Consider the following 27,217-nt stretch of genomic DNA (forward strand, 5'->3'; position numbering starts at 1 on the left):
TGTAAAGGGGTCCAAGACAGCTGGTCACTCTTCCAGGAGGCCCAGTGGCCTGCAGCCCCATAAGGTAAGGGGTAAGGCACTGGGAGGGTACAGCTCAGTGGGTTCCTACTGACATGGCATTGGGAAGATGCTTTTGAGAGTGTTTCCTATCAGCTGTCCCTGCTCTGGGCTCCCATTGCTGCTGGGCACTGCCACAAGCTGCCTCAAGCCTGTATTTTTTTATGCGCACATACATTAGAGAAGCAATTTGAGGGAAAAAGTTCTCCAGTGCAATTGCTGCAAGAAACTAGAAAGAGGTGTGGGAGCAGCGCGATATTCTTGGGTTTTGGCATTCTGATTCCGTGTCTATTAATAACCCCCCAAGTGAGTCATATGGAGATGCATTTATGCACTGAGTTGGAGAGAGCTGCTGCCTGAAATAGCAGCTCTGTAATTTTTTATGATGCTGTAATGCCAGCACGGTGCAGATTGACATCATTTAGCAGAGCCGCTGGCTGGCAATCAGCTCACCCGTGTCAGGCCCCGAAATGAACACGGGAGCCATGTGCTGTGTTACATAAACAGCAACAGAAGCCAGCGCCTGTTGGAAGTGCCTCTCTCCCATTTCCTACAGCTCTCCTTCCTTTTACCCCTTAGCAAAAGCATCAGCCCCCATTTCCTTATCTCCTCACGCTCTGGTTATACAAGGACTAACAGCTCCACATAGCTGGCCCTGTGTTTGGCACTCACAAAGTGAAGCCAACTTTCCAGTACAGCTTGACCAGAATATTTACATTTTATTAAATCTTTACAATCAGCAGCTATAATCAAGTACACAATTATGTACACGGATTATATACATTTTAGCCCAATCTTTTACATCACAGTACATCGTTGCCCTTAAGAAACATTGTATATGCTTACCACCAGACAGTGAAACCCAACAGAAGTGTTACAGCACCTGTTAGTAGACATCTTCCATAAGAAAAATAGACGGCTATAAATCGGGCTGGCTAAAAAGAAAAGAAAGAAATCCTATAAAATCTGAACATACAATATTTCATTCACAGAATGTTTCTCTATGTTCTGAGTGATGGCTCTGCACACCGCGGCCCGTTACTACCTCTCACCAAATGCTTTTCCTACCAGCAATGCCTTCAAGAGGAGGAGAAAAAGCTGAGCTCTGCTTTTGACTTCATTGAGAAACAACGCATGTAAACAACTGAGAATAATTCCTCTAAGATCAAATCTGAATTACGTGGCACAGAGCAAGTGCGGGCCCAGCTGAGACTCCTGGATTCAGTGTTCAATGCTATATAAACCAATGTGCAACACCCGACATGAAGGGCAACTGCTGATGAACGATGGATGAGCAGCGCTCCACACCTGGAGCAGACAACCCGGAATGAACACTTACTCTCCTCTCCAAAAGATGATTGAAAAACAAAAGATAATTAATACATTCCTTTTGCTTTTTAAGATGAGAGTGATAGAAAACCAAAACTACTTTCAGCATGATATGAGAAGGCCAACTAGCGCCATCTCCTCCCAAGGAAACACCAAATAAAAACATCCTGAATTGAACTGCACCCCCCTCACCCTTTCTGCTTTCCCAAGGGGTCACTTCCCTTGACCAGGTCTGTCCACCCACCCTGCACCGCTGCAGCTCTCCTGGTCACCTCCAAGCAGAGCAGAACAGAAGCATAGCCCTGGAGGAGGGAAGCGATGGGTGTGGATGAGCAGCCAGAGGTGAGCTTGTGCTGCCAAGGGAAGCTCAGCTTGTAGGAAAATTTTACTATTAACACCTAAATTTTTCCGCAGGTTAAAAAAAAGATGCACCACCATAAGCTTGCATTGCAACATTGACAGTCTTAACACCATGATCAGAGGACCTCAATACCTACAAAATATAACCCTGCTTCCCCCAAAAGAACTACCAAGCATGAAGGTGCAAGTCCGTGCTGGAGAGCACCGAGAACAGGAGCACTTTGCTGTGGTACGGGCAGGCAGAGACCTGTGGGGTGACACCCAGCCCGCTGCTGGGCTCACAGCTCCACTAACAAAGGGCACTTATGGCTCCTATGGTCCAACCCCTTCCGTAAAGAAACCCACATCATGACAACAAAAATACCCACATAAATACAAAATCCCCCAGCTGAAAAATCACGGCTGCTGCAAGCGCTCAGCTCAAACCTCCACACAGTTATTTGTGCGAAGGAATAACTACATTTGAAAGCTGATTTCTTTTAAAAGGACGCTTATTTACTGCTCTGCTACCTCTTCATTTCCTCCTCCAAATCACCTCCTTCCTCCAATGATTTAACGTTATCATTCAACTTACATACATGGCTCTGACTGCCGTGCTCCCAAAAGGTGCCTGTGCATTTGCAGCTCCTGAAAGCAGTGCCGTCACGTACACATGTATACAGAGTTTGCCCAGGATTTCCATTCATACTGTACAGGAGTATACACAAATAAATACAGTATGGCTGTACCAATAACAGTTGCATATTCAGCACGCGTAATTGCTAAAAGAAAGGTGCACTTCAGATTGGGGCTTTTCTTCTTTAAAAATACTATAAGGACCAAACAGAAACCTTCATTTCTAGTCTGGCACAGCATATAGGCAGTGTTCACTTCTAATATAAAACAATTCTCTGAGCCACGACCAACTAAAAACAGTTTATGTAACTCAACTGAATGATCTTTTGGCAGTTTTCTTTGGACACAGGACATCTCGGTTGTCTAAACAACCTACTTTCATTTCAGTAAGGGGGATAACAACCAAGCCTCACTCACCTGGGACATGCTCCCAAAGCCCAGAGCAGCACAGCAGCCATCCTCACTGCTCCCATCGCTACAGCCCAGGCCATGGGCTTGACAGCCCTCAATGCTGCACTGCACTGCTGCACTGGCCTCGCTGCCCAAAGCATTGCACTAAAGAAGTTACTGTTAGAGGCAAAACTTGGAGAAATAGTTTTTGTTATAGTGGATCTAATTCTGCTTAGTGTGCACTCAGGGAATATTGCTGGGTGAAACTGCACCCTGGGTAGGTTGGGTTTTCCAGCCTGCAGGGCTCAACGTTTGCCCCATTCACTTCATGTTCACTTCACATGTAACTTTCCCAGCACACCGCCAACCTTAACCTGGCAGCCCCAAAGGAACCAGGCCATCCTCATTCCCTGACAGCACCTGCTTACAAAGCACACTGCCTTTGGTTTGTGCAGCTTTACCAGCTGGAAGTTAAGCAGGAGGGAAAACTCACAGGCCATCTCGGTCATTCTTCGGGCAGCAGATGGAAAGAGCAATGAGCAATGCCGCTGTGTCTCAGTGCAGTATGTCAGAACAAAAGCAAACTGCTTCTACCTGTGTCTTGCAGATGCAGCAACTGGAAATGTCACTTCACCCACTGCTAGCAAGGAAGGCTTTCAGAGCAAGGGGAGGGGTGGGGGGTGTCAGGGATACCAGGCACAGCTCTGCTCCCAGCAGGGCAGCAGCCGTCCCACTGCCTCCCGCTGGTGGCTACTGAATGGTGCTGGCAGCCCCACACACTCAACTTGTGCCTCCCAGAGGCCGAGGCAGCATCAGCTCTGGGCACCTGACAGGCAGAAGTCAGGCTCTTTCCCTGAGCAAACCTCCTGGGATACAGCACCGTGCAGTGGGGCCACACGAATGCTTCAATTGCACATTCCCATTTTTAAACAGGAGAAATTAAAACAAAGAGCGCGTGCTGGATTTCTATGATAATTTCCAGGTGAAACCTGGTTGCTCATCACAATACTGAATATGTTTTCTAGTTCTCAGTTATCAGGGCCTCACTGCTACCCAAAGAGTTCTCCATTTGTTTACTAGCAAATAAGTTATTACTACAAGTCATAGTTCATCCTTTTCCATCATTTCAAATGCTTCTATATCTTCATTCCAGTCTGCTAATATGGATTCCATAGGTTGAACTTTATTGTCCCAGTTAACTTTGGAGTCTGACTCTGTCTCAGTCTGCTGTACCTGAGGCTGCTCATCCCCTTGTGTGCATGCTGGCTCTGGAGCGCCAGCCTCACCAAGTCCAGGGATGGAGGAATCCTGATCTGAAGTGGAAACGCTGTCACTGTCTGCCTGAGCAAGAGATAAGGGATCAGGGTCCGAAACATCAGAGCTTTCTCCTTCTTCAGGCTCCTCGCTGACTGTACCAACATCTTGAGATGCTGAAGAAGCTTCTTCTGAATTTTGTTGGTGTGACTCGTTTTCAGATGATTTCTGGTCCATAGTTTCCATTTCCAATTCTTTGAAAGAGGAGAGAAAGAAAGCAGTTTGAAAAATACAGGAAGGAAGCATTCTACTGCGTAGTTCCAAAGCAAAGTTACTTCCTTTGACCTTATTCCTCAAGGAAGCGCAAACTTTCTGTTGATAGGAAAACTAAGGAACATATATTACAGAGGGAGGGGATGGCAAACAATCACTAGAGAGGACTAGCAATCTAGAGAGGCTGGTTTTAAAGCCTCAAACTTGAGTCACAATTTCTGACTTAGCAAATACTCCACTATCTGCCTAATGCCAGGCCTCCAGGCACTCCTAGACAGGATCACACACCCATGGCAGTGGGAGATGCACTTATGCTTGCTAAACTGAATTACAAGAGCCAAAGCTGTGGCCTCCCTCCTCACATCCCCATTCACGACAACTAACACTGATGTCTCTAGTGCTGATTTAGTTTACAACTATACAGCAAATGCCTGAATTCAAGCACACAAATTTACGTGGAGCTTAATATTTGCAACTAGTATCCAGGATGCTAACATTGCAAGCCCCCTAGGGAGTTTAACTGCGTATGCCATTTTAATACAGGATACTTACTGCTATCAATAATGTAGTTTGGAATCATTTTACCTTTAAAGATTGTTGCTGGGATTCCAAACGAAAGCACAAGGAAGGGGGAAGAAGCATATATGGATTACAAACTCTCAAACGCAGAACTATCTTTTGCATTTAGTATTTTGTTATGTTAGCTTCGCCATAGTTATGAACAAGAGGAATTGGTAGCACCTATGAAAATACAATACTGTAGCTTTCAGTGCGTCTCCTCTACAAATGTGCAGAAAATTAGTGCTGCTCCTGGTTTATCTGCATGGATAAAGCAGCGCTACAAGGAAGGCTTTCAAATGGAAAACCCAGCAATTTTTCTGCCACATGCAAACATTTCAATCTGAAATGTATTAGCTCGTAATTTTCTAGTATTATATATGCAGACCAATTGCAAAACATCTGAGGTCAGCAGCTTTATTTCTCATGATAGCCACTGAAAAGCGGTTAGACAGGCAAAATAATTTCAATAGCTGCCTCTTTCTTTCTGGGTACCAAGAATGTCACTGGGGAGTTTAATAAGTGAGAGGCGCTTACAATGTAGGGCACTGGAAACACTTGCACTATTTCTGATACTACTTCAAAGCAAATCATGACAAAGAAGGTTCAAAAAGAATCTGGAGGACTGCATTGTCTTATTATTCAAACTGACATTTAACTTATGGATAACATTTCTGGATGTGAACATTAACGCAGGGGGGCAAGGCCAGGAGGAAGACACGACAACATAGTTTTATCATATGAAAGCCATTATCAGAACTAAGAGTAAGGTCAGAGAAAACTGACGTTACCAAAGAACACCTCTGGGCAGCCACAGCAATAAGTACTGTACATCTCGCATTGTGCCGTGGCACAGACAGAACCTAAATCTGCATTAAAAAAAGCCTTTTATCTTACCTCTATCTTTTGCTTTGTCAGAAAGGAGCACCTCCACAGCCTCATACTCCCTAATTGCATCCAGTATAATATTTCCTTCCTTGTTGAAGAGGAAGAGCATAGGGATTGTGATATCGTCTGTATTCTTTCCATCACCAGCCATTTGGAAGAGAGGAGCTGTGTCACTGCTGCTTCCCTCATTGTCATCTAGTCAGACATACACAAAGACAAAGCAAGCACACCCCTTCTGTTAGACAGACCAGCTACAAACTTGGAGTAGCTTCCTACTGCCCAGGCATCTGGGAGGACACCGGGCAGAAAATGGGAAATTGGTTGCAAAAAGCTAATTTTTGTACTCTGACCCCCTGCCATTTTTTCCCCATTTACTTTGTACTTCAAGTTCTCCCCAGTCCTCTGTTTTAACATTCAGTGGTCCTTAGCATAACAACTTTTGGGTCACCCACCATGATTTGTTCATGCACAACCAGACATAAACAGAACACTTCTTTATCCACTGAAAACAGTTTCTGTGCTGAAGTATCACCATCTCAGTGAGTTTACCAGCCTTATCAGCTTTCCAGTCTCTTCAAATGTGTAAAGCACAGGTTACATTTACACATAAATTAAAGCTTTATTTACCAATAACAATGCCTCCTATTGCTCCAGCTTTTTGAATGTTTCGTGCCTTTTCAGCAAACATACACTGGCCTCTTTGCATCAGGGCAATTTTCTCTTTCACTGCCTCAGGATTAGTGATCTCTGAGCATCCATTATACGGCTTAATGGTTGCAACAAATCCTCTTGTCTGAGTGGAAAAACAAAATCAAAACAAAACAAGAGAATTAGAGAAGTAGGTTCAAGCTTGCCAAAGACTCCTAAGCATTTTATTTCCTTCAGTTAATCTAATGCATCAGGTGTCCTCAGTCAGCACAGGCAATCTTCCTCAGCAGCTAAAAAACAAAGAACGGCCACATGAAAACGTAACTCTTGTACTCAGCATGTTTTGCCTGTACTTGTGAACTGCCGTCTGTAAACCACTAGGCTGAGACTCACCTACGGGGCTGCACCGTACCCAGTGAATCTCACAGGATTTTCCTACTGCTTCCAACAGGAACTGTTGCTTCTCTGACAATTTATTCTTCTTTCTACCCTTTACTGAAGCTCATGTAACTCTAAAAGGGCTTCTGCAAACCCATTGCTGACATGGCAGGAAAATCAGCCCTTATAACTGAATACCTCTTGAGAAACACATTGCAGATTATATGAATTTGTTTCGAAGTCTTACTGTGTATGTGCACTGAATCCTAAATGACTGATGACTTGGAGTGGATCAACAAGCCACTCATCTAAAAGACCCTGTTCTGTCATTGCACTATCCTGTCACTTTAACCTCTTTAATTACCCTCTAGTTGGCCACCCTGAAATACTCACAACTGCAATATCATGGCATTTCTGCTTAAACAATAAAGAAAGCAACAGAAAGCTAAAAATAACATACATTCTTACATACCCCTGATTTGTGTTTAGATAGATCCATCCCAAACTGTGCCGGTCCAGCAGTCAAGACCACTCTACCGAAGAATGGATGAGAAACTATCTGAACAGCACGAGGAGGTAGCTGCTGCTCTTTCTGCTGCTGACTGGAGAGTTCAATCATTTCCTGCATGAACCGTAAGCCGTCTTCAGCATCGAGTGAACTTGCTGCCTTAGTTGTTAAAAAATAAATAAATAAATACAGTTTCTCTGTAAGCGTTCAACAAGCTTGGAGAACAAAGCTGAAGTTAGCTTTGCTCGGACCACAGTACATACATTGGTACTTCAGTGACTCAGATTTACATTGTTTACTTAACAAAACAATGCTACAGGCAAGCATTTAGTGCTATGTAACATATGGAGTGGAGGTTCCGGGCACTCACTCCCTGATTTGACTTCTTAACATCTCCACCACAGTGCAGACTGAAAACATATCAGTGAGTAGATCTCAAACAGAAAGAAATCTCTCACTCTGAAAACCTCATACTTTAAGTACATTGCAATTAGCTATGTTACTTTGACATGAAGCAGAGCACCTAATTTAATAGAAGATTAAGTGTTACTGAGGCAAGATTTAACAATCATAAACCTGCTTAAATACAGCTGCATATCCACCTCACATGCCCTCTTTCCAGTCAGACTGCCCCTCCTGAGCTCTAAAATATCAGTCAGCATGATTTTATCAGAAGTTTTCAGAAGTGGCACTGTTGGGTCTTACTTGCACTGCATGTTGCACTAACTGCACTCTTCCATCTTTAAGATGAATCAAACTGACTCCCATCTTCTTGAGTATCTCCAAATGCTCAGGATTACTGGCCATGAAGTCTCTGGCTCTCAGTGGTGGTTTTGGTCCACTTCCCAAGCTCTCTTCTCTGAGAAAAAGATATTTTAAAGCAGCATTAAAAAAAATCAGATTAATCTTGAACCTTAACTCTTACAGAGCCTCCCCAAGTTATGCCTAGCATTACGCTATTAGAGTTCCTTGGAATAAAGTTAAGCACAAATTTCAACAGACAGCAACTTCTCAGCCTTTTTTTCAAGACTGCTTACATCCTTGATGATTTCCTGCTGCAAAAAAAAGAACATGCAATGTTGACAGTAAGAACCTGCCATATGCTGCCTCTCAAACAGTTTGCATAACTGTAAAACTGGGTAAAAACAGTTTTCTTGTTACATGGTTTTACTTATTAAGTATAAATATCAAAGAGGTGGTCAAAACAACAAGGCTCCTCAACTTTAACAGGCTGCCCTAAACTCCTCACAATATACACAATGATATAAGGCAGCACTATTTTCTTAGTGAGGAAAAGAGTACACAAGAGACTACAGAATCTCAATTGACAAATCATGGAGATGCATTTCCTGGCTACAGTAATATCTGGGCTACAATTCCCACTTGGAGCATACAGCCAATAAAGCTCCTTTTGTTTTGACAGGTTCACTAATTCCTAATAGAAATGAACAAAACATTGTTGAAGAAGTCAGGAAAAAACAGAACTATTTTTTTTTCCCATAGCCAGAAGGAACACAAACTCGAGCACAGCAAGGCTCCAATACACCTCAAGTTTTTCTTCCCAGGCCTAATAGATGCTGTTCTAGTCACTGCTATACTAACAAAAGACAGAAGACGTTCATCTTACGCTCTGGAAATACTCCTAGGACAGCTCTTATCCACCACGTTTTTCAAAGGTTCACGAATACTCTGAGCAAACATTGGGTCATTTGGGAAGAGGATCTGAGTGTTCGGACAGGTCCAGTCAAAGTTGCTGTCATCCAGCTCTGTGTATTCTGTAGTCTGAAACAGAAGATGCAGATCACAAGTTAAAAAAAAGCAAGTTACATTTTTATGAGCAGAAAATCAACAGACAGACCTACCCTTGAGCCACCTGTGTACTCAGGACACAGAGCAGCTGAATGCAATAACCACCCAGTAACCAAAAAGAGGAATACATTATTCTTCCACGCCTCATCATGCAATGAAAATGCACCACAATTTTGGGGATAAGTGCAATAGTTCTAATCTGTAATTTGCCAATCTTGCATCCAGTTTCTAGAGCTTGATTTTGACAGAAACAGTTTATCACCAACCAGCAAACAGGACTCCTGAAGCCTGCTGCTGACAGCTCATGTCCCAGCTCTTGGTGCTGGACAATTAGATGAAGCAGTAACAACTTCATTTGGTACTGCCTGATTCTGTCTGAACCAGCTGCAGCCTTTGGCAATTCCTCCTTCATATTACAAAGACAGTCTCACCTCTCCCTTAAGTAAAAAGATGTTCTAAATAACATGGAAGAAGAATTATTTCATTCATAAAATAATACTCATGTATCATGAAGTTTAAACAGGTTTACATAGAAAGAAAACTTGTGCCTTCTTGAAAACCTTCATATGGACAAAATGTTCTCCCTCCTTAGGAGTGATACAGACTTGCAGGCCTGTGAAGGCATAAGGATTAATCTCTGTTTTCAGAACTGATGTCAGATCAGGAGTTAATATTTACACAATGAATGTGCAAATATAATAATCTGAAATCACGTGAATAATCTGAAATAGAAGACCCAGAGACGTGTTTAATCTCCTCTAAGTTTTGCATTGGATAGCTGGATAAGTTAACTTTTCTGCTTAAAATTAAAGGTAGTATTTATTTACTTTAAAAAAATACCCTATTTACAATTAAAACCAAATATTTAGAGGTTTCCTAAACAACAAAACCTAAAAGGCTATTAGCTTATTGGAATAAACACTTAAAAGTAGCTATCCGCTTAATGTGATGAACAGTAGGCATGTCTGAAGAAAGAAGGCCTGTAACACACTGCAAGTTCCCGCACAGTTGGATATAACCTTTCTGGACACTGGGTTGCTACCACTAATTACCTCACAGGCATTTCTAATTAATAGCACTATGTTTACATCAAAAATAAATTCACACATTCATTTTAAAGTAAAACACCTTCACAGCCTCTCAGACATTGTCCCACACACCCTCGTATACATCTTCTCTGTTATTGCTTAGGCTTACCAGTCATACTTATTCCTGTAAGATTAACTACACCACCTTACTGGACAGAAGTTTCAAAGAGAAGACTTTCTATGCTTCTTCATGGCACCATCTGAATACCACAGGGCATTTTGGAAGGCAGAGCTGATTTATAAACCTATGTTCTTAAAGGTACGTAATAGAGGTATATCAGATGGACCGGAATAATCTAACATGTCAGAAGCTATAATGGCATCCTTTCAAACTAAATTTGCAACCCCTTCAGTGTCAAAAAACAGTGTACTATAAATTCCCCTTTCTATTCCATTTCCAATCTCTAAACAAACAAACAAACAACCTGCTCCAAAGCACCATTAGGGCTCATGGAAAACTGAGTTGTTACTTACTGTATTCTTTTTAGAGATGGTTTGGTTTGTGGTGGAAAGCCAGAGTGGTAATAGATGAGCTTCTGTAGTGAATATATAATCTTCTATGTCAAAAATCATGTCTTCTTTATCAGCAAACAGCAGGTAAAGATATTTAAACATCTCAGCCAGGAAGAAAGAGTCCATCCTATGGAAAAAACAAACAACAGAGGCCCTTTTAGTACAACTACTGAAATAGTTTGCTGATTTTGATAAAAACTGATAACTTCAGAGTTGGTTGTCAATCATAGAACTGTTCTGAGCTTCCCAGTTCAAAACAGACAGCGATCTCCTAGAAGGAGTCCAGCAGAGGGCCACAAAGATGATGAAGCGCCTGGAGCATCTCCCACATGAGGAAAAGACTGAAAGGGGACCTGATCAGTTGATAGATATCTGAAGGGAGGTGGGAGGCAAAAAGAATGAGGTCAGGCTCTTCTCAGTGGTGTGTACTGACAGGACAGGGAGCAATGGACTAAAACCTGAACACAGAAGGTTCTGTACTAACATGAATAAGAACTTCTTAACAGTCAGGGTGACAGAAAACTGGAACAGGCTGCCCAGAGAGGTTGTGGAGTCTCCTATCGAGGTATCTGAGACCCATCTAGATGCCCACCTGTGTGACCTACTGTAGGGAACTTGCTTTAGCTGCTGTGGGATTGGACTCAATGATCTCTTGAGGTACTTTCCACCTGAGATTCTGTGACTCTGTAATGGCTTGGGTTGGAAGGGACCTCAATATGAGTAATTTGCCCGTTTTCAGAAATAATTAATTCAATTTCATCAGAAAGGTAACTGGATTTTCAAATAAACAAATGTTTTCACCTGTCTTCATGGCTTCCTGTACGAACGTCCTTCATTGCAGCAAACCCACAAGGTACTCTTGCATACTTGTTTAGGTTTTCAATGAGTGTTTTTCCTACTTCTAGATAGTAAGGATCCCCTGTAGCCTATTAAAACAACAGAAAACAAACAAACAGATGCACTCAGGCAAACACATGAAAGTGCTTACAGAAGTCCAAGCCATTAGTTGCAGCTCTGTAAATTATAAAGTAGTTCTTGTACTCGAGTCTCTAGATGATCCCCCAGAGAGCTCAAGAAAAACTAAATAGCTTTAAAAGTATGATCTTTTGACAAATAATGTCTTTCTTTTTTAATTCTACACGTACAAAATGATATTTCTGGAAAACTTTTTGATACCAATAATGCATCCATCTGGAAGTATTACTGAATAGCCTGGAAACAGGTTACAAGAAGAATGAAAGTGATTTTACCTTATACAGGAAGTAAGTGCTTTCAGCAAATTCAGGCCTTAGCGGATGCTGAGCCCAGTGAACTCTGAAGTCTGTTGTGAAAGCCTGAGGAAGACCCAAAAAACCCCCCAAAATAAATGGTCAGAAATAAACACAAGAATAAAACAACACACCAGTGTCTTCTGAAATCCACGTTAACTCCATTACAACAACTACAGCACACCAGTGGAGGACTGAAGGCCCAGTATCAACCTCTGGAACTGCTATTCACTTAGTACACTTCAGGTCAAAACCTAACACAGTGCTGTAGCACATCTAGCACAAATGAGATTAAGATGTGCCAGCACTGGAATCCTGACACCATCCAGCCTCTTGAGAGTGCAGTCTGCAGGGCTCTCAGGAGGCAAGAGGAGCCACCTGAGTTTGTGCTCCAGTCCCAGAAGTGAGCATGCAGCCTTCAAACTCTTCTACCTGCACAAGCACACTGCTGCAATCCAGGCAGAGAAGTCTGATGCAAGGCTGTTACAGACACCAAGCAGATATACATATCTGCATATACACCTACCACCTGACACTTCCACTACATTAAAGTGTCATTTCAGAGTGACAGATTGTAAGCAATTCTTTCTAACATAAGAAATGCCAGAGACCAGAAGGCAGTAACCTGAAAGTTTCCTGTTCTATCCATTCACTCTTAACATCCTCTGGCATTTCTGTGACAGATTACATTAATTACTAGTTCATACAAGGGTTTAAACCATACCTATGCTAAAGGGCATATTGGCTTAAACACCACTAAGAGATCTCCCAAAAATCTCCTTTCTGAGTACAACACACTGAAAAAAGGATCTTTAGAATTAATGCCATTATGTTCTGAAGCAGCTACAACTACACGTTGCTTACAGAAACTGTGCAAATTGAAATGAGACACAGTCAATTTGGAAAAGCTGAAATGCCAAGTCTCAGCAATTATTAATCATTATTACCGTGCTAATTACAGCCTAGCTAAATGACAACATTTCATCTTCAAAACAGCTGTCATTAGAACTGTAAACTGCATAAGAACGTCGTGCAAGTGAGCCTCTGGTTTTAACGATACATAACCCACTGCTGTTTCAATTTAATATCTGCACTGTTCAAATTAAGAATTAGTTTACATGATCAAACCCCAATCACCTTACCTCAGGAAGAAAGTTATGTTTCTTTATAACTTGATACAGCATCTCGTGAGTTTCAATAGCAGGTCTAATGTCACCCTTCAGTACCTAAAATTCAATAACAAAACCAACATGAACTTATCACACTTACAAATAATATTTGCATTTAGGCACACTCATGCTGCACACTGATATCTACATTTGCAGCAGATACACGCTGTAAATACTACCCTCTTTCATTCTAAGGCATTGATAATCCTTAAGAAGTTTTTAAGCAAACCCCTGAGCTCATGAGGACTTCTGCCTGCGTAGAAAAAGGATCTTTACCTCTTTCAGGCAACTGGTGGAAACATGAGTTAGTTTGTCTTAAAGATGTTAACAGGCAAATAAACTAGAAAGTTTGTCCCTAGCCTACTAAAAAGGCAATTTAATTCAAGTGTCTTCCGGAGTGAAGGATGAGAATCATATGAATGTGCTTTTCTTGATGCACAATTTGCATCACAGCATAGAAACTGAGTACAGAAATCTCAATTCGGTGTTTTTGAAAACCAAATGAGTAAGCTTGACTTGTTCATTATATATCCAGTCTGTTTAATTGTTCCCTTCTTATTAAAATTAGTCCATACATGGGTTTTTAAACGTTACCTGCAGTCCTGGGAAGAAAGCTAGCAAAGAGTCCATCCAGGTCCTAGCATTTAGCATTGGTTTATGAATATGAACATCAAGAAGGAGAGGTGGTTGGCTAATGTATTTCATTATGGCATCATAGTGCTGACAACAGGAAAATAACAAGCTTATATTATCAACACGCTACAAAAGACAGATTTATATAAATAACCCTGTGGCATTCTATGTCAATGGAAGGACGAGTACGACACTCCCAATCATTACTGCATTTGGCAATACCTATTAGTTTCAAGTTTCACAAGCAAAATGAGTAGCAGGTATTGCACTGCTCCACAGTATTTATTACACATGCAACTCAAGTCACATTTTCCAAGTAACATATGAAGGAAGGGAAACTCAGCAGCCGTGTCATAAACAAGTAGGTTGTCAGGGTTGGATATTAGGAAGAATTTGTTCTCAGAAAGAGTGAGTGAGGCATTGGCACAGGCTGCTCAGGGAGGTGGTGGGGTCACCAACCCAAGTGTTTAAGGAAAGGATAGATGTGGTACTGAAATACTTGGCTTAGCAAACAATATTGATGGCACAAGGGATGGCTGGACTAGATGGTTTTAGAGGTCTTTTCCAACCTGAATGGTTCTGTGACTTTAAGATAAAAAAAGTGCTTTTATTGAATATTGCTATTTTCAAAAGAAAGAATATTCTAATGAAAAAATGCTGATGGAGTTACTGAATTACAAACTTAGGAATCTAAGTAAATACACCTAAATGTGTGCTGGACCTTAAGATCTGCAACACAATGAAAGATGTGGGTTTTATTTTTAGATTTTCTCGATTCAGGACAGAAGTTGTAGCATGATTCATAACGTGAAGCCTTTTCATTGCTTTAAAGAAATCTCAGAATTATACCATCCACAACAACCTTGAAATACAAATTCTCCCACACTGGAAACATGGAAAACAGTCCAGAAGACTCCTACCTACATTAGCTACGGTTACAGTAGCTGCTGAGGGGACAGATCAACCCAGATTAGCACAAGCTCATTAATAAGAGCTGGCACTACAGACATTAGAAGTCACAGAAATTCTGCTAAAGATAACGGGCTAACAGATGACAACACAGATGACTGACAACACAGTTAGTTTTACATTAGGCAGAACAGGAGGAACAACCCTGAGCAAGGTGTTGACTTACTGTGTTAAATCTTTCCAGAAAGCTGTCATCTCCCAACAAGACGTAGGCTTTCAATAAATATTCATAATATGAATCTATTCCCGCTCCAACTCCACTATCTAGAAACAGCAAAAAATGAAAAGTTGGTTTGACTTTAGATAGCTACATGAGTACATTCACATAACTTCATTCTTATTTTAAAGACACCTTCAGTAAAAGGAAAAGCTGCCTGTAACTAGAATTAAGGCGTGGATGGATGCAGATACTAAAGACTTGGCAATGCCAACACACAAAACAACACAGACATGCGTTTAAGCTGGCTGTGCTTTTCTCTTATAAAAAGATTTCTACTGACTGCCATATACAACCACAGTCCTATTTGTACTATCACCGTGTGTTTATAGCAGGATCTCTGAATGTGCATCTCAAGACATTCCTACCTCAGCGCTAAAGTGAATCAGAGAACACCCTTGAAACAAAGGAAACTAGTTCCTCAACCGAAGTATGCTTTCAGAGGAAAGTAAGGCCTCAGAGTTTAGCAGGTTTCTCTTGCTCCCAAGTACGCAGCTCCAAGTGCCCATCCCATTAACACTTTTAAACAGTCTACATAAACACAAGGGGGAAAAAATTGGCCAAAACCACCTGCTCTCACTAAGCCTGGACTCAGAATCGCACTCACCTTTGCGAACCCAGTCTCCAGTGTGAATATTAATTGTAACGCCCACCAAATTGCTGCTGCGCTGCCTCTTTTCCCAAATGAAGTCAAGTGCTTTCCGTGCGTATTCCTGCAACAACAGAACACTGTTAAAAGAAACTACAGAAGAACATAGATAAAGACTGTTGTTGTCTACTGAAATTAAGATGCTAGGGTGGTTACTAACTACCTAACAGTGAATCTCAACAAAATGGCAAACATTGAAAATGAGTGAGCACATTATCTAGACAGGTACCAAGAGACAATTCAAAGAAGGGCAGTACAAAAATGCCTGCAGAATGCTGACTACTAGCAGGATACATGGCAAAAATAGCACAAGAGTGATTAATCCTCCCTTTTTAAGTTGCATTTTCAGATACAAATATCTCATGGACCTCCACAAAACGGGTCACTTTCCTGTTGCTTGCCCTTACCCCTTTATCTCAAAACTACGTAAACAGCATCCTATAGTTAAACTCTGCAGGTTGTTTGTTGTTCAATTCTGTATTATTATAATTACTTTCAAACAAAATCACTTCCTGTATGTCAAAGAATGTCAAATGAACACTGCTAAAAATAAAAAGCCCCAAAACACAAACCTGAATGCATGAAGACCTTTTCTGCAGAACTCTTAAGATATGCACTCATTCCAAATTACATAAATGTAATACCCCCAAAACCAAGAGACCAAAACAAGCAAACCTCAAATATAGATGTTCCTGTGAATCGGCTTAAAGCTGCAAACTCAAGGATCAAGGTACCTGCACAAGCTGTGCAGGTATCAGTTTCTGTTCCTGTTCGTGCTTCTGGATGTCTTACACCAAACTTTAAATTAACCTAGAGAAAAGCAGAGATTGTTACCTTCATTTTTACTAGCTGCAAGAATTTACACCAGTGTCGAAAGAATTCACATTCCCATCTGTAGAGCAACTAGATCCACACACTTTTCAAGACAAAAAAAAGACCACAACCCCCACCTTCAATTTTGCTCTGCTTCATCATGTACTGCCACCTCAAATACACACACAAAATCATCCAGAACAAAGACAAAAATAGCCAAAGATCTGTGGCATGATTCACTGGACATTTGATTAAAGAATACAATCCTGATAATCAAGTCATAGCTATTTACCTGAAAACCCAAACTCAGACCATCAGAAGTGCTCCTGGAATTAAGCTCTGCAAACATCTCAGTACTCCTGGCTGCAGGGAGTACCAGCAGATGGACCTGCTTTTGTACCAGGTATGTTCAAGAGAGGGCCATTACACCAGAATATTGAGAAACACCAAATAATTCTGCATTAGACCTTTTCAGTAGAAAAAAATGTTGATTCGCTGAACCTGAATGTGTCATTCAAAGCATACCATGATTTTCTTTTTAATATGATGACAGATTTTTTGTGAAGTGAATGTTTTTAATTACAGCTTCCCAGTTACATCTGCCCTCTTAAAGATCAGGTGTTGACTATGAAGATAAACCAGTTCTGTGCTCATGTGTTTGCAGGTTAGTCTTTCACTGGCTGAGAGATATGTGCCAAAACAAAAATCACTCTCAGCTACTTGCTGGTGGCTACAGGATCAAGAAATCAACAGACAGCAGAGATGATATTTCTACGTTTGTTATTTACACACAACAGCGCATACTAGAACTATCAGAGCTCCTGAGGGTTCTGTATGGGAGATTGGTAATCACAGCCTGAACCTCAGATTAATCAGCTGAGGCAAGTGTGGGGTCAGCTGTGGGAGCACAGGTGAGAGTGATGTAGCTGTGCTCCTGGAAGGGGTGGAGCTCAACTCCATCCCCTCTGAGACCTCGTTTAAGAGCTGACTCCCACTGAGGCATCATCTCTTGGAGATCACTCCCCAGTGAGGACTGCCCCAGCTTCTTCAGCCAAGGCACCACCACTGGTGAGTTTCCCTTTGCTTATTCCTTCTGTACATTTGTTACCATCTGTATATTAACAACCAATACAGGGTTCAAAGCACCAAAAGCTGTTTCATTTTCCTGCATCCTTAATCTTATCCTTATCTTACAATGCAAGGCATTGTAGAAATTGAGATTAAAACTAAACAACAGAAGTTTTTGTTTATGGAAGTACTTCTGAACTGCAGAATTCACAGAACTTACTCTTGGGTAAGGGAGACCACTAGTGGTGTTAAAGGCAGGTAAAAGCTTGTAGCCCAGCTCCTTTGCCATGTGCAGAAGTTCGCCGTTGTACCACTGCATGTATTCACCTTTGTCTTTCAGCATAATTGCCACTGAATGCCCACCGAGGAGACCACTAAACACAAGAGAAAACATCCACAGCTTAATGGGTACATCCATCTAAACAGCAGAGCAACAGTTTCTGTGACGTAGATGACTATGTAAATAACTGGGCTATGATCACAGCTTTCAGGAAGGCTGAGCAGATGCAACTACCATCAAGAAGAGCTGTCAGTATTTTGGGAGCAATTCTTACTGTTTAGGACTCTCCCAAGCTACAGATAAATCACCAACTCATCCACAGTTGTTTCACCTCTCACTGCATATAGCTTAGAGCTAACCTGCTTTGATCAGGAAGTTGGACTGGAGACCTCCACAGGTCCCTTCCAACCTGAAATAGCTTCCTACCTTATGTGCCAAAATAGCACTAAAATGTGCTATTAAACCAAGTACTGAGCAGTGCAATCTTTACGACTGTTTCCATTACAACAAAACACTGCTCCTTCAGCACACATAGGTTCTTTTTAATCAAAGAAGCTGCGCCTGCAGCAGTCAGATGGGGTCAGCTTGATTCAGTACCACTGCATTGGTTCCTGCCTAGCATCTTAAAACCTTCCTTAGGGCAGGTGTTGAATTATGCTAACTGACAAAGGAACAACTACTCTAGATGAGGTGACATAGCATAGAGGGATGCCTTAAGGACATTTAACTAGAAATAAGAGTTGTAAAGAATGCTGAAAATGTGAAAATTACTCACCCAAGGACTCTTATGTTGGTTTCAAAGACAGATACAACTATGTCGTTATCCAAATTAACATCCTTTATTACTTTTTTTACAGCTTCTTCAAACTCTTTGGTTTTATTTAACACCTGGAATACAAACATAACCAAGTGTTTAGGTTCCAGCACAGCTTTATGCAGTCACACAGTGAGGAAGAACAAGAGCAACAGTTTAAAAAGGAAAGCATTTCAGACACATTACATTGGTATTCTGGTCACACTCTGATACAGTGTGAACAGACATTACTACTATTGCTTTTCTTAGGAGATAGAAGAAAGCAAATGAAAGTATTATGCACAAGAATAAAGTTGCTAAGAATATATCTTAACTATTACCCAGGGGTTTGTGTGTTCCTTCTTCTATCCCACAGCGTAACTGCAGTGCACCAGGATGCACCAACAGTGCAAGCAGAGACTGGGCTGTTAACTGGAGGCAGTGGAACAGGAGCCTCCTATCTAATCCACATCCTAAGATCTCTGAATTTCCTCTCAGCCTTTTCCTTTCGCCTGAAGAACAGCTCCAGCATTTCCTACAGGTCTGCTTTCATGCTGACTTTTTAAATCCATCTTTAAGAACTTTTGTGACTTATCCAATTCATTACTGTAAGTGCCTTTAAATCCAGCAAGTATTAATCCTGCCCTGAGACAAGGAAAGAATAGAACCCAATAATCCCAGAGTAACAGACTCTGCATTTTCAACTTTTATGATTCAGGGACAGCCAAAGGTCATCTCACAGCAGATCACGAGGAGAAAAGAGCTGTCAGAAGAGGAGCATTACATGACTCACACACCAAGTCAGTGCAGTCAGGATTTTCAGAGCTTTAGATCTGTTTGCCAGGAGATGTGAGTGGCCAAAAATGATCCCTAATTTCCAAAATCTAATTTATGACTACAAGATACATCAAAAAGGGACTGAAGTCTAACTGAAAGTGTTATATTGACAATTGGCATCTTTTAGGAAGAAGCTGTGACAACACTTCCTGGCATACATGCCCAGGGTGCACTTCTTAAATATGCATTTAAGTCCCTGCATATTCATCCACAAAATGTGTATGTGAAAATAAGAAAACAAACAAGAAAACCACCTCAGTAGGTAGTCAAGGCGTTCATCTCTTAGTTAGAATGTTACTTTAAGCTATAATGGATAAAAAAAACCTTGCTTACATTTCTAAGACAGAGCCCAAGAAAAGATAAAGCAGCAGTGAAATACAGAGGAAGTATTATAGTATTCTTGCAATGAATTCTGAGCACCACCATCACAACACTTGGAACTTCCACAGTGGTGGCCAATTCCAACAGATAACTAAAGATCACAGGTGATGAAGGGATGTATTTCTTAAACAAAACAAATATGAAGTCAGGTCCAAACACCAGAAGACAGTATTTTTGTTTTACCGAAATGAACAAATCAAACCTACCACAAGAGTGTCCAACGTATCAATCAAGGTCAGGGAGAACCTATGAAATAAGATGTAAAATGAATTTACTATAAACGTGTGCATTTAAAAATTATGTCATTTAATAGCAATTTTAAAAGCAATGCCACGGAAGTGAGGATTATAAGGATTCCTTTATTTACTGCTAGCATTTTTCTTTTCTCCAATAAAATCTATTGAAAGAAAGACCCATCATCACTCAAAGTCTTTTTCAACCTCTTCCCCTTACCTTTCCTTTTTAAAATGAAGAATGTTGACTTATTAAATAATAGAAAAAATTACTTATTTAGAATACTACATAAGAATCTGTAGACTAAGTTTTCTATGCAATCAAAAATAACCCAAATGACACAATAGCATAAAACACGTTACCTTCAAGCACTTTGGCTTTGATTAATGTCATTCTGGTGAAGGACACCAATAAAACCATCATCTGCTGCTATTTGTTTTTAAGTATTTGCTCTAGGAACACAAACTGTCCACATATACACAACACTTGTGGGAAAAAAAAATCTATTAGAAACATCTAGAGAAATTAAACTGTGGCTCTGATTGCTCAGTTTAGCTTGGAGGATTTAAAATCTACATTTTGTTGGCTAAAGGATCAGTATGTTATATTACAACCTATCCTAAGAGAAGAATTATGAAGAATCTACACATCTAAAATAACAGTTTACACTCAGGCAAGGGCCTCAGGCTACCATGCATGTGATGAACATTTGACTAATTACATTTTCTGAGAGCCTTCTACTAATGAAAGTATTTTAAGTATCACTTCTAAGGCCGCCATAATGGATAGCAGCTTACTGTGAAGCTGATAATCAACCCTTATAACCCCACTTAGTAGTTACATGGTTAGGTTGTGCTTTAACTTTATGACCTTGAAGGTCCTTTCCAACCTGAGTGATTCTATGATGCTGTGATACATTCACTAACACTTTAGATGGGAGCTCACACTTAAACAGCTCTGCAACAGAAAACACTTGTAGAATATACATATATTTTAATTATCTTATCAGCGGTCAATTCTCTTTTCCTGATTAAGGTACAAATCCACATCTGTTAAAACAATGGGAGAAACAGAAACACCATTTCTGCTTAACTGGAAGAAGTTAAACAACTGTGTATGTTTTCTTTTTCCCAATAGTTTTTTTCTCCCTTTCATCGGAGAACTTTTGAGATAAATTACTGTTCTGCATGTCCCCATAGAATCTATTTCAACAAATAACTGGCTGGGTATGTCAACAGAATGGACAAGTGTTACAGGCTGCAAGCTGCATGTAGATTCCTAGAGGTTTAGATGTGATATTAAGTGTTTCAAACACTGACTTTCCCAGAGCATCATCCACGTCCCCACGACTTGGCTCCTGACCCCGCACCCGTCCACGACAAGTTAAAGGCATGAGTTCATCAGCTGGATAGGCATGATCCTGCAGGGAAACAAGGGAAGATAGTTTGAACCGTTACAGCCATTCCAGTGAATCATCAGAGCTTGCTAAAGGGAAACCCAATTCTGTTGCACTACAATAAATTGCAGAGCTGAACAGAGCAACAGGACCTTTCTCTCTAACCTCCCAAAGAAGTCTGAAACAACCAACAGCACAGCCAAAAAATACCCACAACTCACCACTAATTGGGATTAACAGCTGTGTTTTCAAAAACAAGGTACATATGAAATGTATTACATTTCTTAGGCAGAAATTGTCTCGAAGATGAGCTGAAGACATAGTAAGTAATTCAGGCTTTGTTAAGGAATCAGTATTTCATAGACAAATCAGAGGGAATCAGACCTCAAAGTCACTTTGGGAACTTTTCCAGGTGAACATAAGCGACTCAGGGTCACAAACAGTGACAGATAAGAGAACTCACCTGGAAGGTAAAGCAGTACATTAAGTCACTACACAAAGCAGAACAAAAGGTAACATTCAGAAAAAAGCTTCATAAGACCAAGCTCATTAAAAGCTTCATCCAATTGAAGAGCAGGACACTGCTACAGATGTGTAGGAAATGCAATGGCTACTCCTTTCAGGAAAGCACCCTACAGAGCAGGCAGCAAAGTAATGTGACTTCCTGCCACGGAGGCAGAAGTAGCAGCAGGGCACCATTCCTTAAGCCAAACACACTGTGTAAATCCCTGCTCGTACTGTGAGTCACTGTAAGCCTTGTAGGTTTAAGCTGCCACCAAAATGGGCTATTACATGAAGTGTATGCAAATATGAGATTCATCACTGTGCAGCAGGAGAGATTTACTGAAAAACTGCAGGAGGGGCCAAGAACATTCAGAAAGGTGAATCTTACACAGACCTAATAAAAAAACCCAAACAAACACATACACAAGGAATTGCTTCTCCATTAGAAGTCCTACAGTGGTGACAGAGCCCACTTGATGCCATCAGGAAATTGGCACTGCACTATTTTACGGACTGAGTAACTAACATCACAGGTTAAAAAAGTTAAATTATTGCAGCTGAAACTGTAAGTAAACATATTCTAAACCTATCCAAATATACAGTAAAAAAATATCTATATTCAAACATGAAATAAAAAGGCAAAGGAAAAGCAGTCTTCTATAAATAAGCAGATCTTTGAAACTGACAGTTTGTTTCTCTATCTACCACCTGAGTATTTGGGTCTTTGCACGACTCTCTGTTCTCCTCAAGCACAACTACAAAAGCCAGAATCTAGATCATGTTAACACAGCTCAGATGTTTCCGAATATCTGTGCAAAGTGCTCAGCACAAAAACAGATTAAAGAAGGACATGACAAAAGCAAAGTTAGAGAAAAGGCTTAAGTTATAGAGAAAAGATGGGATAATAAAAGGAGAAAATAGGCTTCTAGGTTACATCATAAGGAACCAGAAGGGTTTGGGAAAACAGAAGCTCACTTAAACTATCTAGAATAGGAAAAGGCTGTCATATCAAGTGATCTCCAGCTTTTAACTTGTCGCCTTAAAGTAATCTCAAAGGGAGGAGGAGACTGCTATGAAATACAAAATATTACACATGTTTCAAAAAGCATCTTCAGGGAATTACTGTACAAACACAGCTCTGTGGGTACTCTGGAAATGCAGCACAATCTGATGGGAAAGATGATCACATTTCCTAAATCAGGACCGTGTGTTCAGTGCACCTTGGTACTTGGATAAGGAAAAAAGACACTGCTCCTGGTGCTGCACCTACAACATGGAGTCATCCCCATGCATGCAAACATGAATTTTCAGTCTTCTGGCAAACTCAATTCTACAGCACTTTATTAATAGAAACAAAAAAGGAAAGCCTGTCAGCTGGTTGTTTCAGAAGTAGCTGCAAAAATACACTATTTTCTTGCTGTAAGAATCAAGTCCAACACCCTAATCTTTTCTTCAGCTTTGAACAAACAAGCCACACTTCTGTTTGTTCAGTGCTCCAGCCTACATGACAAGCAAATATCCTTTAGGCTTCAGAGTTTCCAGGATGGCTGAAGTCATTTCTCTCCTTAATTAGAACTTTTGTTGCTTCAGATGTGGTGAGACATGTACCAGCTCCCAGCTTATAACAGGAGGAGCACAGAGCCCTACTACAGCCATACACTTTTTTTGTCCAATTTGGCTGAATCCCTAACAGCTTTTCTTCAGACTGTGATTAGAAAAATCAAGCCAAGTGACTTGAACAGACCCAGGTAACAAGCTAAAAAGCACTGCCAAAAACCCTGATGCTAACTGAACTGCTAAGGTGCCCCAAAAGCAAGAGTTCGTGTTAAGAAGGGAAACGGAACTAATGAAAATACTCTTGCTTATCTTTTAATTCTATGCCACTGATAACATACATATACTTGATAAACTTTTAAGCTTCCATATGTTTTAAAGAGTAAAGTCATGATACAGAAGTTGGGACACGTGGCACGATACTGACACGTCTGTCCTGCAGAAACAGGTGCAACTGAAAAGAGAGGTTTCTGCCACAGCCACAAAGAACACAAGGATTGCTTTGCTAAACTCAGTGAGAACACATTGTATATTAGCCACGTGTACAGCTTCTTCCCAGTAATGTACTACTTCAGAGCATGCTTAAAAATAATTCACTTGAGAAAGTCAGAGCACCAAGTAATTTCTTCATTCCTGAACACATCTAACCTAAGCTAACCTATTTCAAAGCTGATTAGATTGCAAACTGGCTCTGCATACCGAGAGCATGAAGACACCTGCTCAGAAAATCACAAGCCATATGAGAAGAAACCAAAGCAAGCATGGCTTGCTGTCATATGCCAGTCACATCATCATGAGGAGAGAATGCATAGATAAGAAAACAAACCCTCTTTTTTCCTGCTCTGTTCTACAAAGCATACTTGTTTGTACAAGAGCTACCAAAGTGCATCTAACATTATCTTCCTTTAGAAAAAGTATTTGACTTCATTTCTACCCACAGAATAAACAGGAACCACCCATATTCTCCAGGATCAGATGACTACAGAGTTCCCAGCAACCAATCTGAAATCCACCATAACTCTTCTGACGTCTCTCTTCCTGATTAAGATCTGTCCAGCTCTTTCTAAAGGGTACACAGACGCTCTCCTTTATTTTAGCTTTCCTTTCCCCAATAGCCTCCTGATGCTTCTGTAGAACATCACTGTACTGAAGGTGGCTTTCTTTCCCAGCTCAGCCATAACAGTTCAAAAAGAAGAAGCAAACAGGTCATTTCCTTACCATATAATTGCTATATGCATGGTCAAACATTTCCAGCACTTGGTTTCTAAAAAACAAAGCAAGAAATAAAAAAGCATTAGTGGTCTGCCCCACAACATCCTCTAACACACCGCTTTAGAACAATGAGATGTAATACATTTTGCACCTGAGTTTCAGCTACAGTGTAAATGCTACAAGGCAAAATAGTTTTTCCTAATCTGGCTACTGTTCAGGCTTTTCTAAACCAAACCTGAATTGAAGTGTTTCACATGAGGACTCTCTTTCGGTCCCCGGTGCTTCCTCTTAAGCAGCTGTAGGTGTCAACACACATGGAAGCTGGACATGGAACACATTCCTGGCTCAGCAACAGCCAGCACAGTTATGCTCTTCTCGTAATCACCCACACTAAAACCAACTGACACAGCAGAAATTCCTGTCCATGATTCAGATAAGTTACGAGGTACTTCCTTGTGTCAGGAGCCTTGGCAAGCACATGGTAAAGAAGATTCTTGTAGACACATTTATTTTACATGTTAGGAAAGCAGTCGAGGTGAGAAGCGCTGCTATACAAAGCAGTGCTGTTTCTCAGAGAGGCAGCACTGCTTCTGACTGTACCTGTTTGACAAAGGAGCCCTACAAGGTAAAACAGCATGTTGATTTCTAAGCTAACACCTACATCATTGACAACCTCCACTGATAAGACCAAACACAAAAGAGACAGGAATTATGGTCTAAATTACTGATTACTCAATGAGCAGAAGCGGAGCCATAATTTCCACTCCCCCAGTGCATTAAGCCATGGGAGGAATGGATGGGATTCCAGTGCCCACTGCTTCAGGGGCCACATATCTCACTATGACCTGCAGATGCAGCCCGAGCCCAGGTTCTCAGCACACAACGCTGCTCTTTGATTCAATGCCCAGGAAGCTGCCCACAACTCCCGACTCTCTATCTGCAATTCAAATATATGGGATGTTTGCAGAAAGCATCACTGTCACGATCATGTCATTAAGCAGATACACAGAGTGCCTGCTAGGATTCGTAACTGACACAAGACACAGCGAGCAGCGGGATGTCACTGGCACACAGCAGGGACGTCAGATGCCCTGAATTCAAGCTGTGAATGCGACAGTTTGAAACCAAACAGTAAAGTTTAAACTCATTACGCGTGAGGAAAAAACACGCGTGATTCACTGTGAGCACCCTGAGAACCCACGCTGCAAAACCTCACCAACTGCAAACATGACCACAGTTGCAGAGCAGCTTATTTCTAATGGTTAATAACTGAAAGGCAGCACAGCGCATCTTCAGCGCTGCTCTGCAGCTGATGTGAAGGATGAAGCTGCCCCAGCAACGCATGGAAATCGCTATGTGCAGTTCATCTAAGGTCTGCCAGAGCAATGCTGCTCCACACAGTGCGACATACTGCTGGTTGTATTGCAGCCTTTATCCTTCAACTAACACCCACACCAAAAGCAAACCAGCTTCTTAGAGGCAAACAAACAGATCTATGATTCTATCTCAGAACATCAAAGTTCAGGGGAAGAGACGGTCCTCCCCAAATACTTAACTAAAAAGATTCGCATGTGATCTCACTGCTTTAAGCAAATAAATGCAGAAACGCACTTCCAACTTCTAGTCATTCCCTTTGGTTTTGTGATCTGCACTTTGGCTGAGGCATATCCTGGGCCTCTCGCACAGATCCGTATTGTGATTACCCTCAGCACAGGCTGAGTGTAGTAGGCACAGCCCAGAGCCGGGACACCACTCTCAGCCATAGGGTTGGGTGGTGCTGCGGGTTAGACTTGAGGACCCCTGTAGGTCCCTTCCAGCTCCCCACACGTTATGAGATGTAAAGGCTCGCTGTCATTCACCTTAAAGACCGACACTGGGCAGGACCACACGTACACGCTCACATCTTCACCTCCCCGACATCGGCCACTCACGCGCTCCACAAACACGTCCGCCACGCGGCTTCACAGTCACCTCCGTCCGCCTTACCCCTAAGGACACCCACCCGCCGGCGCGGCCCGGGGGCACGGCCGCCAGCGAAGGCAGCGCCCGGGGACGCGAGAGCCGTGGCTGGCGAGAAGCCCGGCCCGCGCCACGCCGAAGGAACGCCGCCGCCGCCGCCCGCTCCCGGCCCCGCCGCGCTCACCCTAACCGCCGCTTCTCCTCCTTGCTCATGGCTCCGGCGCCCGGGGCGGCCGCCAGCACTGAGGAGGCGGAGAGGAGGCCGAGGGCCAGGAGCTTCCACGGTCTCCTCCAGCGGGGCCCCCGCTCCCCGCCGCCGCCGCCCCGGCAGCCCGCAGCTCCGCTCATGGCCGTCCGCCTGACCCGCCGCTAGGCCCGGCTCCGGCCCATTCCTCCCGCTGTCCGCCCCTCGTGGCGCGGCGGCCGCGGCTCCCGGCGCAGACGCGCAGGAGGAAGGGCCCTGCCCGGCCCAGCGCTTTCCTTTGGCGTAGCCAGGGAAACCGCCTCTAACCTCCGCTTCCGGGTCCCACCGGCACGCGCCGTCCCGCTCAGCCAATCGGAGCGGCCGGACGTGAGGTCGCGGCGGATCACGTGATCTCAGAGGCACACCTGG

At 42.1% G+C, this 27,217-nt stretch overlaps 1 protein-coding gene across 2 annotated transcripts; it reads right to left on the reverse strand.

The window, feature by feature from the left end:
• Window positions 1-746: 746 nt before the first annotated feature.
• On the reverse strand, window positions 747-27,121 carry EDEM3 (ER degradation enhancing alpha-mannosidase like protein 3). Of its 2 annotated transcripts, XM_072342923.1 has the most exons (21): window positions 26,789-27,121; window positions 24,652-24,697; window positions 21,299-21,399; window positions 19,952-19,991; window positions 18,510-18,622; window positions 17,675-17,828; window positions 16,249-16,383; window positions 15,532-15,637; window positions 14,874-14,971; window positions 13,700-13,825; window positions 13,079-13,162; window positions 11,919-12,002; window positions 11,470-11,594; window positions 10,630-10,795; window positions 8,886-9,040; window positions 7,964-8,117; window positions 7,223-7,417; window positions 6,352-6,517; window positions 5,734-5,919; window positions 4,831-4,878; window positions 747-4,259 (listed from the first exon to the last, which is right to left on the reverse strand). In XM_072342923.1, the coding sequence occupies exons 1-21, from the start codon at window positions 26,950-26,952 to the stop codon at window positions 3,853-3,855; spliced, it is 2,853 nt and encodes a 950-aa protein (XP_072199024.1). In that variant the 5' UTR covers window positions 26,953-27,121; the 3' UTR covers window positions 747-3,852. The 2 variants fall into 2 exon arrangements, with proteins under 2 accessions (XP_072199024.1, XP_072199025.1); XM_072342924.1 differs by lacking the exon at window positions 4,831-4,878.
• Between the last annotated feature and the right edge of the window lie 96 nt (window positions 27,122-27,217).

This window comes from Excalfactoria chinensis, chromosome 8, assembly GCF_039878825.1.
Source record: "Excalfactoria chinensis isolate bCotChi1 chromosome 8, bCotChi1.hap2, whole genome shotgun sequence".
NCBI lineage: Eukaryota > Metazoa > Chordata > Aves > Galliformes > Phasianidae > Excalfactoria > Excalfactoria chinensis.

Bases quoted from the DNA above. Each gene is read 5' to 3' on its own strand.
- EDEM3 (XM_072342923.1), bottom strand. From the start codon at position 26,952: ATGAGCGGAGCTGCGGGCTGCCGGGGCGGCGGCGGCGGGGAGCGGGGG. The intron at 19,992-21,298 runs GTCAGTGTTTGA...CTTATTTCATAG, and splicing joins GTGGATGATGCTCTGGGAAA to GTTCTCCCTGACCTTGATTG. The intron at 9,041-10,629 runs GTAAGTAACAAC...CTTCTGTTTCAG, and splicing joins CCATCTCTAAAAAGAATACA to ACTACAGAATACACAGAGCT.